A 13,502-nucleotide genomic window follows, 5' to 3' on the forward strand; every position below is an offset into this window, starting at 1 on the left:
AGAGAGAGCGACAGCAAAAAGAGAGAGCGAGAAGGAGCCCAAGGACACGTTTCAGTTGAAATTTAAATAAATGTAGGATTTTATAGACATTATTTGTCATTCTTATCCAATACACTCAACCAATGTATTTGTTTTAATTGATTATTTTGTGTAGGGCTCTTTGAAATAACAGAAATAATTTTGCGAAGTGCTATGGAACCGTTATGCGGTGAAGACCTGGAACTACTTAATAGCCATTCTTTTACTTGAAAAATAATTGCACACCTTAGAACGTCTGTCAACCAATGAGAATCAAGCATTCAACAGACCCATGGTATAAACAAGTAATAATCTGTGTATCTGGGACAACTACAGGTTAAAACAGTAAACTCTGTACTGAAATGGCATTCGAAAAGTAGCAAAAATAAATGATGAAGGCATGGATAAAAGTTTCCAGGTCAGTTTTATTGTAACCTCCTACAACATAAGGAAAATAGTTGAAATCTGTTAGTTTTAATAAAAATCAGCCCTATTTTTTTTTCTTCAGATTTTTATGTACAACTGTTGTTGGAGTCTGCCATGGCAAGAATAAGTCTGAAAGAGTTTTTTTTTTTCACACTGGTCTATAATGGTATATTCCATTTCACCTAAACCCACAAATTATACAAGGTTTGATCACTTTACATATCCATCAGACAGTTTCTTCATGTCTTCCTGTTGTTGGCCAGAATAGGCTTGTGGACCAGACTTCTGTGATTCGGTAATATTTCATCTTGGAATGGTTTTTTTCGACTACACTTGGTTAATTGCCTGAAAATTAGGCACATATTAAACCTCCAACAAATCATATTTTCCCACATCAGACATTAAATCCTTTTATCAGATTTGTCCCGTCACGGACATAATGGAAGTGGTTTGAAAAATACTCTACACGATACTTGTTATTAAGATAAGCATCTACCTGCAAATATACAAATATAACATTTATGGCAGTTTTCTTATGTTTAATGTGATAAAGCTACAAAAAGTTAAATTGTGTGTCTGATGAAATTATACAATTCTAATATTTAACTAAAACCCCAACATTTTTTGGCTTGCCATTAACATGTCAGGCTGTGCTCAGCTAACAATATATTGATTTTTAATTGTGTTTTCAGACAAGACTGAAAATATTTTCAGTCTTGTCTCAACCCCATCACAACTGTCTAACCACTAGGTGACTTACACCGTCATTTGTTTTAACACTGTTTCATTCAAGTAAATATGTAGAATTTGTAATATATAATACAAATTATATATTCCATATTCTTGTTACAATATTCATAAATGTACTGAATAACTCAACCCTGTAACAGGTTTACAGTGAAGTAATGTGACAGGGTTGAGTGTGACAAAGTTGTGGATTTTTCCTCAAAAGGCCACTGTTCCTCATGTGGTCTAGGACAGAAGACCACATAACATGTATGATTTTATATATATTCATGGATTAAAAATATCATATTGAAAAGTACTGATTTAATATCTATTTTCATGTGACAGGGTTGTTAAGCTTGATCATACCCACCTTTCTATAATATACTTCAAAATATGAATACAGATTATGATATTTCTTACCTGTTTCTGTACCACACTGTTAAGACAGCTGAATGATGTCACTTCTGATTAATAATGTCACATATCAGCAGAATTAAATTTTTTATGGGCTGAAAATATTAGGTGTGACGGGATTGAGTTCAGACTGATGGACAAACCTTTATAGTCTGTTTGTTTTTTCCTCCCCTTTTCTCCCCAATTTGGAATGCTCAATTCCCAATGTGCTCTAGGTTCTCATGGTGGCGTAGTGGCTCACCCCAATCGGCGGAGGACAAATCTCAGTTGCATCCAGGTCTGAGACGGCAATCCACGCATCTTATCACGTGGCTTGTTGAGCGTGTTACCGCAGAGACATCACGCGAGTGGAGACATTATTCTCAGCGGCATCCATGCACAATTCACCATGCGCCCCACAGATAGTGAGAACCACACATTATAGTGACCACAAGGAGGTTAACCCATGTGACTCTATGCTCCCTAGTAACCGTGCCAATTTTGTTGCTCAGGAGACTTGCCTGGAATCACTCAGCATACCCTGGATTCAGACTCATGACTCCAGGGGTGGTAGTCGCTGAGCTACCCATAGCCTGGTTTTTATAGAAAAATCATGATTTTTGGGGTAAAATATATTTCTCAGCAAAGGAACACAAATAAATCAAATAAATAAAAGTGCACACTATCTATTTTTTGGCATTCATGCCAAAAAATAGATAGTGTGCACTTTTATTTTTTTTGTAAGACAAGGAAAGCATAAGTCCCAGTCAGTGTTTCACACATGTGTCTAAAATCCTGTGCTGACCAGCTGGCCCCCATTTTTAAACAAATCTTCAACAGATCACTGGAGCATGGTGAAGTTCAAACTTCAAACACTCCACTATTATCCCTGTCCCAAAGAAACCCAAGATCAAAAGACTTAATGTCTACAGACCCATCGCTCTCACGTCTGTGGTCATGAAGTCATTTGAGAGACTGGTGTTGGCCCATATGAAGATCATCACTGGACCCTATCTGGATCCCCTTCAATTTGCTTATAAAGCAAACAGATCTCTGGATGATGCAGTCCCACATAGACTCAATTTTGAAAAAGGCACAGCAGAGGTTGTACTTCCTTTGCCAGTTGAGGAAATTCAACCTCTCACAGGAGGATCCAGTTCTACTCAGTTCTACTCGGCATTCATTGAATCTGTCCTCTGCACTTCAATAACTGTCTGGTTTGGTTCAGCTACAAAATCAGATATCAGAAGACTAAAAAGGACAGTTTGGACTGCTAAGTGGATTATTGGTTTCCCCCTGCCCTCCCTTCAAGAACTTTACACTTCCAAAGTGAAGTAAAGGGCTGGAAAACTCACTCTGGACCCCACTCATCCTACTCACTACCTTTTTTAACTGTTACCTTCTGGACGCTACAGAGCTCTGAGCACCAGAATTGTCAGGCACAAGAAAAAACATTTCCCTCAGTCTATCCATCTAATGAACAGTTAAAACTGACCCATTGTGCAATAATTACGTGCAAAACACAGCTTAGTCGATTATATTTATATATTTATATTCTCTGCCTCTTTGGTTCACTGCACTCGTTCTGACTCTCTTGGTCAGGTCAGTGTGGGGAGACGCTAAAGAGAAGAAGTGAAGGATGAAGCACCTTTAGTACCCAGCCAGCTCCAGAAAAGAACGTACATGGAATTTAGAGGGGGGAAACTACTGTGGCATTATGAGTCCTCTCCCAATCTGGAATCCCATTTATTATAATTCAGATTCGGGGGTTGGCTTTCAGGCCAGTGTGATGAAGATCTACTAGCAACCTCCAGAGATGGGTAAGATGTTCCTCCCAGCTCTCTGAGTGAAGGATTACGTCATTAATGTAGGCTGCTGCAAAGAGCCTGTGGAGCTTGAGTATGACATTCATTATTCTTTGGAAGGTTGCAGGGGCTCTATGCAAAATGAAGGGAAGGACCCAGTATTGTCAGTGGCCATTAGGGGTGCTAAAGGCCATCTTTTCTTTGGTGGATGGTGTTAGGGGTACCTGCCAGTAGCCTTTGGTTAAGTCCAACATTGATATAAACCAGGCCCTCCCGAGATCAGCTCATCCACTAGTCCAGTTGAAGGTGGACACCATTTTAAGCTTCTGAAAGTCAATACAGAACTGCAAGATGCATTCAAATTGTAATATGGGCTGCTGGATTCCTCAATTACCAAAGCTGTAACATTTGTTGTACCTCCTCCTCAGTAGCCTGTCGGCAAGCCTCTAAAACTCAATAAAGCTATTGCCGGATAAATATTCCTGGTTGGGTTCGAATGTCATGGGTGACAGCGTGTGTCTTACCCGAGGTCTCTGAAATCTCTTACCACGGCCATGAGATCTGTTTTCTGGAATAGAGTAAGGTGCTCTCCAATGTCTACTACTCTCCTTGGACTAGGGCTACCAAATAGGAATTCGGCTCGACCCACCACTTGGAGGTTCAGGAGGTTTATATTATATATTTGTTCTGTCCTGTGTCTGCAGGTTGGCGGACCCTGTATCAGGTCCCACCCTTTTGATCATTGTGTAGGGTCCCGGCCAGAAAGCCAAAAACTTAACATTAGCTGATAGAACTCTTTAAAATGCAAGTAAGGGGAAGGTAGGGGCCCATCATTTTGGGGGATGCCATTTGGTGACCTTCACTTGGCTCCAACAGTTCTTCAGGTGGTCATCCTCTCACTGTTCCATGGCGAATGAGCCTCTGCTATGTTCGAACAACTCAGAGAAGACAGAGAGGTTATTTGACTCACCTTCTCTCTCACTTCCTGTAACCAACCCGATATGCATGCCTTCTAGACATACTATGGTGCTGTGGAGGCTAATAGACTGTTAAACCCCAGGGAGTCTCAACCCAGCAGTAGAGAGACACGCAAGGGGGGGGGCCTCAGCCTCAAACCTATCGTGGGGTGGGCCACGATAGCAGCTACATACACCTTCAAGGTGGACGGGGACAGCCTCCCCTACAACCTCTCCTGCAGGAAGGAGAGCACCGACCTGACTGCGCACATCTGTGGATCTTTAGCCCGGGAAGAACACCAATTCGCGAGCAAACGCCACTTCAGGGCGTAAAGTTGCCTGGTAGAAGGGGCTCTGGCTTGGTTGATCGTGTCTACGACAGCAGGTGGTAGATCAGCTAGAACTTCCAGGGGCTAGACGTGGAGGTTCCAGAGGTCTGGATGCGGATATCAGAGCTTGCCCCATCCCTGAGAAAGAAGGTCTTTCCTCAGGGGAATTTGCCAGGGAGGGGCTGTTGTGAGGAGTACGAGGTCCGAGAACCAAGCCCGAATGGGCCAGAAGGGAGCCACTAGAGTGACTTGTTCCTCGTCCTCCCTGAACTTGCATAGCACCTGTGCAAGAAGGCTCACTGGGGGAAATGCGTACTTGTGCAGCCCCACGGGCCAGCTGTGTGCCAGTGCGTCTGCCCCGAGGGGAGCATCTTTTTGGGCATACCAGGGCGGGCAGTGGGCGGTTTTTCGGGAGGCGAACAGGTCTACCTGAGCCTTACCGAACCGTTCCCAAATCAGCTGGACCGACTGGGGGTGAAGCCGCCACTCTCCACTGGGCAAGCGTTGTCGTGATAGCGCGTCCGCTACCACATTGAGGTTGCTGGGGATGTGAGTGGCATGCAGCGACTTGACCAGAAGGCTGTAGCCCAGACGAGTCATCCGCGTCAGATGCCGGACCGCTCTCCAATGCAGTGGCGAGCTCATCCAGCTCTGGGGGCTCTAGAGGATAGGCAGGCTGGCTGTGAGGCAAGCCGCTTTTGCCTCGAGGCTGGACGGAAGTCAACGAGTGTGCCGGGGGGCGGGAGGTTCACGGAGAAGTACCCGGCAAAACCGAGCCCCCTGCCACCAGCCAGGTCATCCTCAATCACGTGGGAAGAAGGAGCGAAGCGGGGGGCGGCTGGAGTTCGGTTGAAGGAATGCTGTGACTGCAATGTTGCCATGGTCATGTTCTCGCATTGCTATCCACAAACGCTGCCTCGGTGTGATCACAGCCCAGACACACAAGACAGCGCCTGTGGCCGTCTGAAGCGGAGAGCACTCTACCACACCCAGGAACTACACAGGGGCGAAGGGCATCTTTATAAAAACGCGTCCTGAAAAGGACGTTCAACGCTGCTGTGTACTGCTCTTTTAGAGGAAAATACTCTTTTAGAGAAAATCACTCTTTTAAAACTTTTTTAAGTTTGCGCTGTCGAAGTGCCCAGGGGCAAACTGCACTGTCGTGCAGAGAAGGAGAAAGCCGCTGATGTGCACCATAGATCCAACAGTAGATCGACCAGAGGTAAGAGGAACAGGTGTGTTTGACTCGCAGCTCGCTGCATGCATGACCATCGGCTCCGAAGAAAATTTCTGAATGAAACAGACGCATTTCCCCAACTTTATACCAGTATGTCCGGGGGCGGGACATGCAACTTCTCATTGGCCTTTTTTCAAAGATCAGAGGTATATTCGGCACTCAAGAGAGACCCCTAAGTGAGCGACAGACGGTGAACGTGATTGTAAAGGATACCTAATATATAAATATTATTTAATATATTATTATTATTTGACCCCCAGGCAAAAGACAAAGAACACAAAACTCTGTTAGATGCTACAACCCCAATTCCAAAAAACTTCAGTATGAAAGGACAGTATGAAAAATGCTAATAAAAACAAAAAGTAGTGATTTGTAAATTATATTCACCATTTGCTAAATTGAAAACTCTATAACTACACATAATATTACGTTATTTTTAATATACATTCATTTCAAATCAGATAATTGCAACATGCTCCAAAAACTCAAGCTAATATGGAAGACCACGGTGAGGAGTGTCCATGTGTTCACGGAAATGTTACCGACTGGTATGCGAAACCGCTACTCAGCTCTGTGTTAAGCCCTACGCAAGGAGTATTCGGCATATACCAATGAAGACAGAAGAGGCATGAGCCTCCGTGTGAGTATTACAGATGCCTGAGATCCACGTATTTCAAAGGATGTAACACACTAGGTCTGGAGGAGGAACGAGCTTTCAAGTCTCTATTACTTAACAACCTCCACAAGAGTATGCAATATGATGTCATGATGCACTACAGAACAGGAAACCCACCATGCCGGAAATAAGAAGGTACATGCAGCTGGCATGGAAGATGCACGTGCACCCTGCTTGAGGGCACGAAGGTGACACCAGTGTCCTGGGGATTCATGCTGAAGGAAATGCTGATCTAGTGCCTGAATGCAATAAGATGACTCACCTTAAGGTGAACGTTAGAACAGGACCCCAGGGGCACCAACCACCTTGCCAGCAGGGTGGGCAACACAACCAGGGGGATGGTGACCAGACAAATCCCCAGGATCACGCTGGCTCAAAACGGCAAACCGCTTGCTGGCCGAAAGGAAAGGTATGGTTTAAATGGAAACACAACAAGTGGTTAGTGGGAAGACAAGGTTTCAAATCCCCTAGAGGACAAGGTTTGAGACAGGAAATGGAGGGTATAATCAGGAGATGCCTTATGGAGGTAGTAACACAGATTGATGTGCTCCGTCATTCACCAGAGCCACCGAACTCCTCAAAGGAACTAAGTGCTCACCCCCAATCAGAATGACTTGATTATGTACCCCCTCCCGTCAATGCCAAAGTTTACTATGTAGGTTGGGAAAGGGGAACAGGGGAGGCCAAGTTGCTCGCAAAACAGTCACTCCTAACACACCACACCCTCCTTTTCTGACCTTCTTGGGCGATCAAGGCTGTAAGGGCAACTTATATACACATCAGCTCCCATGCAATACTCGACACTGGTTCTGAAATAAGTATGATGGGTTCCAACACCTTCACAGAGGTGGCTAGAGCAACGCTCTCCCTCGGCAAACCATTAAAGATTGAGACCTGCAACGTAAGCATCACAAGCTAACTCAAAATGGATCGACATTACCTTTCAAGGGATGACACTGGTACACTCCATTTACATATGTCCCATTAATACGGAACCACTGTTAATTGGTCAGGACCTACTGGACCGACTGTACACACGTGGGCTCAGGTTGACGCTTGATGCCACTTGGTCCAGAAAACAGTTCTCCAGCTCCAGATGGACAAGTTGCCATCATGCAGGAATCCAGAAGACCCCTACCAAAAATTACATCCTGCCAAACTATTACCCAGGCATGCCAGTTTGCTAGCGAGGTAGATATGACTATCCCCGCATGAACAGCAGGTGTTCCCATCCTCCTGGTGATCTCTAAAGGACAGAAGATACCTGTCCCACAGGCATTCTTCCAACCCTTGCCCCACTTCTGGGAACTCAATCTGACCATATGTGGCATGCCCCTGCTCGAGTTGAGCCACCGCTCAACCTACTCGTTGGTTCAGAACCTGACACACATCCCAATTCAGGTGACGTGTGGTGACCGCTAGGGATGTTGGTCAATAACTTGTTTCATGATTTCGAACTGACACTTCCAGTGATAGGTGAATTACCTCAATCACTAGCCAGGGATGACAACCTGGATTGTGTCCTGTCTACTTTCCTGACCAAAATTATCATGGTGGCCTGCCATGAAGCACTACAAGGCAAACTAATCTGCAGCACTTTTCTGGGCACCAGAGCTGACATGGACGTATACTCTGTTGTGACTCAACCCGAATACACAACCCCTGGTGATGACAGAACCTGTTCCTCACCAGAGGAACCCTACATTGGTTTTGAGGCTGAGGTCAATGACCAGCTTACCAAAGCAGATGCTTTAACAACAGAGGATTAGAGATGTTCTCGAGGGATTCCCATGACTGTGGAGTCACTGACCTCCACACCGTTCACTTTCCCACTGATCCAAATGTGCCACCCACATTTGTACGCCAATACTAAATCCTCCTGTCTGCATATGAGTTGATCCAAGGGATTCTCGACAAGCTTTTGCAAAAGCAAATAATTTGGGAATGCAACTCAACCAACAACTCGCATATCTAGCCAGTGTTAAAGCTGACCGGCAAGTGGCTTCTCACAATTGACTATCGCCCTCTGAATAAGCAGGTACCACTTTTCCGCTGGAAAAGAACTGGCCAAGGTCAAAGGGGCCCAATTCTCTGCTGTGGCCAACGGCTTCTGGACAATGAGAGTCGACCCAGCTTAACAGTACAAGCTGGCTTTCTCTTTTGGTAACCACTAGTACACCTGGAACCGTTGTCCATTCAGATATCTGAACTTCTCAGCTGAGTTAAATATCTTCCTCCATAAGGCCATGAGTGATGTCGCTGCCCACGGTAACCATCTATGTGGATGAGATCCTTATGAGGAAACAGACATTTGAGGAACACTTGCCTGAGATCCGACACATATTTAACCAACCCTCCACTGCTAGAGCCAAGCTTGCACTAGCCAAGGGCCAGTGGTGCCACACCATGGTTGAGTGTGGGGGTCTAACAGTGAGTGAAGATGGCACTGAACCACATGCTGGTAGAGTTCGAGCCATCCACAACATCAAAGCTCTGACAGGTGTCTGCAACTATTCCCGACAGTTCATCAAGGACTATGCAGAGATAGCCAGACCCCTCATGGAACTACTTTGAATGGGGAGAGCCCCAGGAACAGTCTTTCCACCAGATGAAAGATAAGCTCAACTCTGCACCCTCTCTGGCCTACCCAGACAAAGAGTTACATCTCGAGGCAAGCTTCTCATCCCACTGTCTCAGTGCTGTTCTGACACAGAAACAAGACACAGACAAACATGTCATCGCCTATGTGAGCCGACCTCTTAGTGTTGTTTAGATTAAGTTATCTGACTGCGAGAAGGCCCTCCTGGCCATTGGGGGTAAATGGTAAATGGTCTGCACTTATACAGTGCCTTTTTAATCTATTCAAAGCGCTTTACACTGTGTCTCATTCACCCATTCACACTCACATTCACACACCAATGATGGCAGAGGTGCTAGCCTGCCACTGGGAGCAACTTGGGGTTCAGTGTCTTGCCCAAGGACACTTCAGCATGTGGAGTCGTGTGGGCCGGGAATCGAACCGCCAACCCTGCGATTAGTGGCCAACCCGCTCTACCACCTGAGCTTTGTTGGTCTATACCCCAATCGACCAGGGACCAGCTCGCTGGGTTGTCCCAACTGATCATAGGGGAGTGATGCTTGCCCAAGCTTAAGACTCCCCCTGTCAGAGGCCACCTGTCAACAAGTCGTTTGTTGGCCATTGATGGCCCGCTACACCCGTTCCAATGTCAAAGGATGCCTGGTTTATAGCCAGTTCCATTCGTCCAGACCACTGGATTGAGCCCCACTCCAGAACCAAGGGATCATGTTCCCGTGGTCCCACCTCTAGGTGGATTGGATTGGACCAGTCCCCAAGTCCTCAATTGGTAACAAGTACCTCCTCACAGTTACCTGCTCTGTCACCAAGTGGCTGGAATGCCTCCCTGCCCCTAACAACACAGCTACAACAACCGCAGTCCTGCTGCTGAACCATCATTAAAAAGTTCCTATCAAGTTGGTCAGGCGCTTTCGAGATAGTGGGAAAGCTCTCACCAGTAGCCTACCACATCAGGGTCTCAAAACCATGCCAAACACTGGCATACAAATGGGTCCATTTGAATCAGATTTAGCTCTTCAAACCGTTTTGACTCCAAAGGGGAGAAGATGCACCACAGTAGCACTATAAGGATAGCTGCATGCCCTTCTGCATGCACTAACTCCTAGCACCACTCTGAGTGGTGGAAGGATTCCAGCTTACCTGGTCTCCCTAGACCTTGTCGAACAAATCCTTAGATTTGCTACTACCTCTGTTTTGCAACCTTCACAGATACACCTGGCATGTAGTTTTGGCAGTGAAACTACAATCTATGCAAATCCTCAGAACCTAAAAATAAGATTCATCCTCAAGCTACCCATCATAGAATGGCAGAATATATACAGACTAAAGTCAATTTTGAATGTTGGTTTTCGGAGAGGAAACACACACATTCACCTCAAAACAATACCAACATTCGCCTACCACGATGAGGACACCTCCATCTACCTTATCCCTAACCTAAGCATGCGTACCAAGACAAAGGAAATTCATTGGGTTTGTCCAAGCAACCCCTTTGTTATAGAGGTAACTAATTACCTCTGCAGCCTAAGAGCTGAATCCCTTGAACAAAAGTGTCAAGGTAGCATGTCTGTCAATGATGAAGGACAGAGACAAAGCTAGAGTGAGCAGGCAAACACTGGTTCAGGTACATTCAAAACCCACAGGCTACCCGCCGACAGAATGGCCTCCCTTCATCACCTGAGATTCGAGGAACCAAGTCGGAGTCAAACGATGGATGAACACACATTCTACCTAGGTCTAGGTTTACCTCTATGCAAAGATTGATTATTATTGTGTGTTATACTTGTGCACCAAGGTTATTGCTTGTACAGTTTACAGACCACAGAGCCTTGCTCATTGCTGCTAATAATACTCAATGTATTATTTTTACTTACTGTTACCACGAATGAGATTTGCTCTGTTGTCATCCAAGCACTTTGTACTGTTTGTACATTTCCGCCATTGTGGATGAGACCGGTACACTGAATTTATCCATTAAAGAACCAACGATTGGGCAAACGGATTATGAGCCGTTCAGCCGTTATGAGTCTCTGAATGATAAAACGAATGGTTGCCTTCTCTACCACAATCGCTAAAACCGGCTTTGGTGCTGTCACTCTGTCTGTTCTCTCTTGTACTAACTCCTCTCCTTACACACATACATACACCCATTAACACACACCCATTCACACACACACACACACACACACACACACACACACACACACACACACAATAAAATGAAAGAAATATAGTCAGTGTTTATCTTTTTTAAGATTAAACAAAAAGTATAAGAACCCCAAATTTGGTTAAAATGCAAAGTTACTGTGTTCGCACTGATGATGTTGGTGCACACTCCACACGGCTGGGTGTGTCAACTACATGACCATTAGTTGCTGACTGTAGTTTTAAGATGTGGAAGCTGTCACGCAAACTCGCATAGCTATGCGAACGTGCTGCTTTTTTGTGCAATTATGTGCACAGAACTCAAAAAGAAGAAAAAGAGACAAAAAATCTGGATGAGACAGTGGTTGGAGAGATGTGGGCAGCAATGGCTATCAGTTCTGCAGACGGAGGTTAAGCCAATTTTATCTTTGAATTCTGCATTCATACTGTTGTTTGTTTGTTATTAGCTATGCATGCTGATGACTGCTTGCATTTGTTGGGTAACAAAAAAGTTTCTTTAGCAAGTCCGAAACTCGAAGTAAAGTTTGAGCTCTGGGACTGTGAGAGAAGGTAATTTTCAGTGCAGAAATAATGCAAAATTAACTAATTAATATAAATAACTAATTAATATAAATAACCACAATGGAAATTTTCCAGTTAAAATACAACTTTGTGAAAGCGAACCGAACCATGAAGAAAATTCCACATTGTAACTATTTAACCCGTTTCTAAAAAATAACAAGCATACTACAGATAGGAAAATGCCCTAAATCTCTCTATTGCAATTGTTTGTGTTGACGCGTTACTCCTGTTGTTATTTCGGCAAGCTCCATATGGGAATCAGAGAGAGTTGCGGTGAGTTGGAATGTTTGTCATCACTCCACCATTTTGTATCGGCATACATATTATATGTATATTAAACATTGTATTGTGATATTTAGGCTCACAACTCACTGTGGGGTTTTTTCTCTGCTAATTTGAGTAGTGTTTGATGCATATCTATTGCAATAAAAGTTTTTTAATCACGCGTCCTGAAAATAACTGAATTTGTGAACCCTCGCGGTTATCCGAATATGGCAAACCATTACTGTCCCTACTCAGAATACTTGGCACATGAATATCATGGAATATGTTTGTCATCACTCCACCATTTTGTATCGGCAAGTGTGACACCCTCGGCCAAAATAGAGTTGTTTGTTGTCTGCTGGTGTGGTGCTGACTTAAGTGATCTGCTTGATTCACTTTCTCATTTGTTCTTGTTGCTATGGGTGATGCTGACAGAAGCAGGGCTGGCTAACCACAACAGATATTTTAGAGATAGGTTTCAGATATATGTTCTTGATTACATTTTCTTTACACCACCACAATTTAGTATTGCATACTCTAAAAGTTATTTATTTTGCTGTCATGATTAAAAAAAAAAAAAAAAAGTATTATAAATTTTACAGCAAAGTAAAAACAGAAATAATTTTCTGGGTGAATATTTTGTCAAGACACTGAACTCTGGATTTCCTCATCTCTAGGTGCTGGGATATAAGCGCAGGCAATCTCAAATGGATCTATCAAGTACCAATCCTGGCAGCCATAGTTGTAAGAGAATTACAATTCTTTCTCAAATAAACCATTATTATAAGTCAAATCTTTAGATGTAATAAGGCAAATCTGCATTGTAAAAAAAATGCCATATATGTCATCCTTATTTTAGAAACATTCAATATTTTCTATTAAAAACTTTACAGAAATGACTTTTCTAGGAATTTCATTGCTGGTTCAGTCTACTTATGCTGGTTTTGTACTGGACCAGCTTGACTTTTCTAGTGAAGTTGACTGATCAAATAATTCTTGCTGTTAATTTGAATTACAGGAATACTTTAACCAAAAATAAATTCTGTGATTATTTACCCCATCACCATCATGTCATTCCAAATCCTCTTTCTTTCCATGGAACACTAAAAGAGTAATTAGTAAATAATTTTTTCACAGCTCTTGTCAAGCTCTTGCAAACATCAATGCTGTTTTGGTGTCAATGACGTCACTGCAAGGTCTGTTACTCAGACAAACTCTAGTGTATTGCCTCAGAAGACAGAGGTATTGGCAGGAAAGAATAAGTCGTATTGACTATTTTTATGATACTATTTTGAAGTTTGACAGTCTTGGTCACTGAAATCTCAATCATTAAATGGGATGAGCTG

At 43.8% G+C, this 13,502-nt stretch overlaps 1 protein-coding gene across 1 annotated transcript in view; it reads left to right on the plus strand.

Moving 5' to 3' along the window:
* pth3r (parathyroid hormone 3 receptor) overlaps nucleotides 1-12,930 on the plus strand; it is a 46,992-nt gene extending 34,062 nt beyond the window's left edge. Inside the window, exon 9 of the mRNA XM_052112387.1 lies at nucleotides 12,834-12,930. Coding sequence (XP_051968347.1) covers nucleotides 12,834-12,930 — 97 coding nt within the window. The remainder of the gene's footprint in view (nucleotides 1-12,833) is intronic.
* Nucleotides 12,931-13,502: the final 572 nt, after the last annotated feature.

This window comes from Xyrauchen texanus, chromosome 40 (genome assembly GCF_025860055.1).
Source record: "Xyrauchen texanus isolate HMW12.3.18 chromosome 40, RBS_HiC_50CHRs, whole genome shotgun sequence".
NCBI classification, from domain to species: Eukaryota; Metazoa; Chordata; class Actinopteri; order Cypriniformes; family Catostomidae; genus Xyrauchen; species Xyrauchen texanus.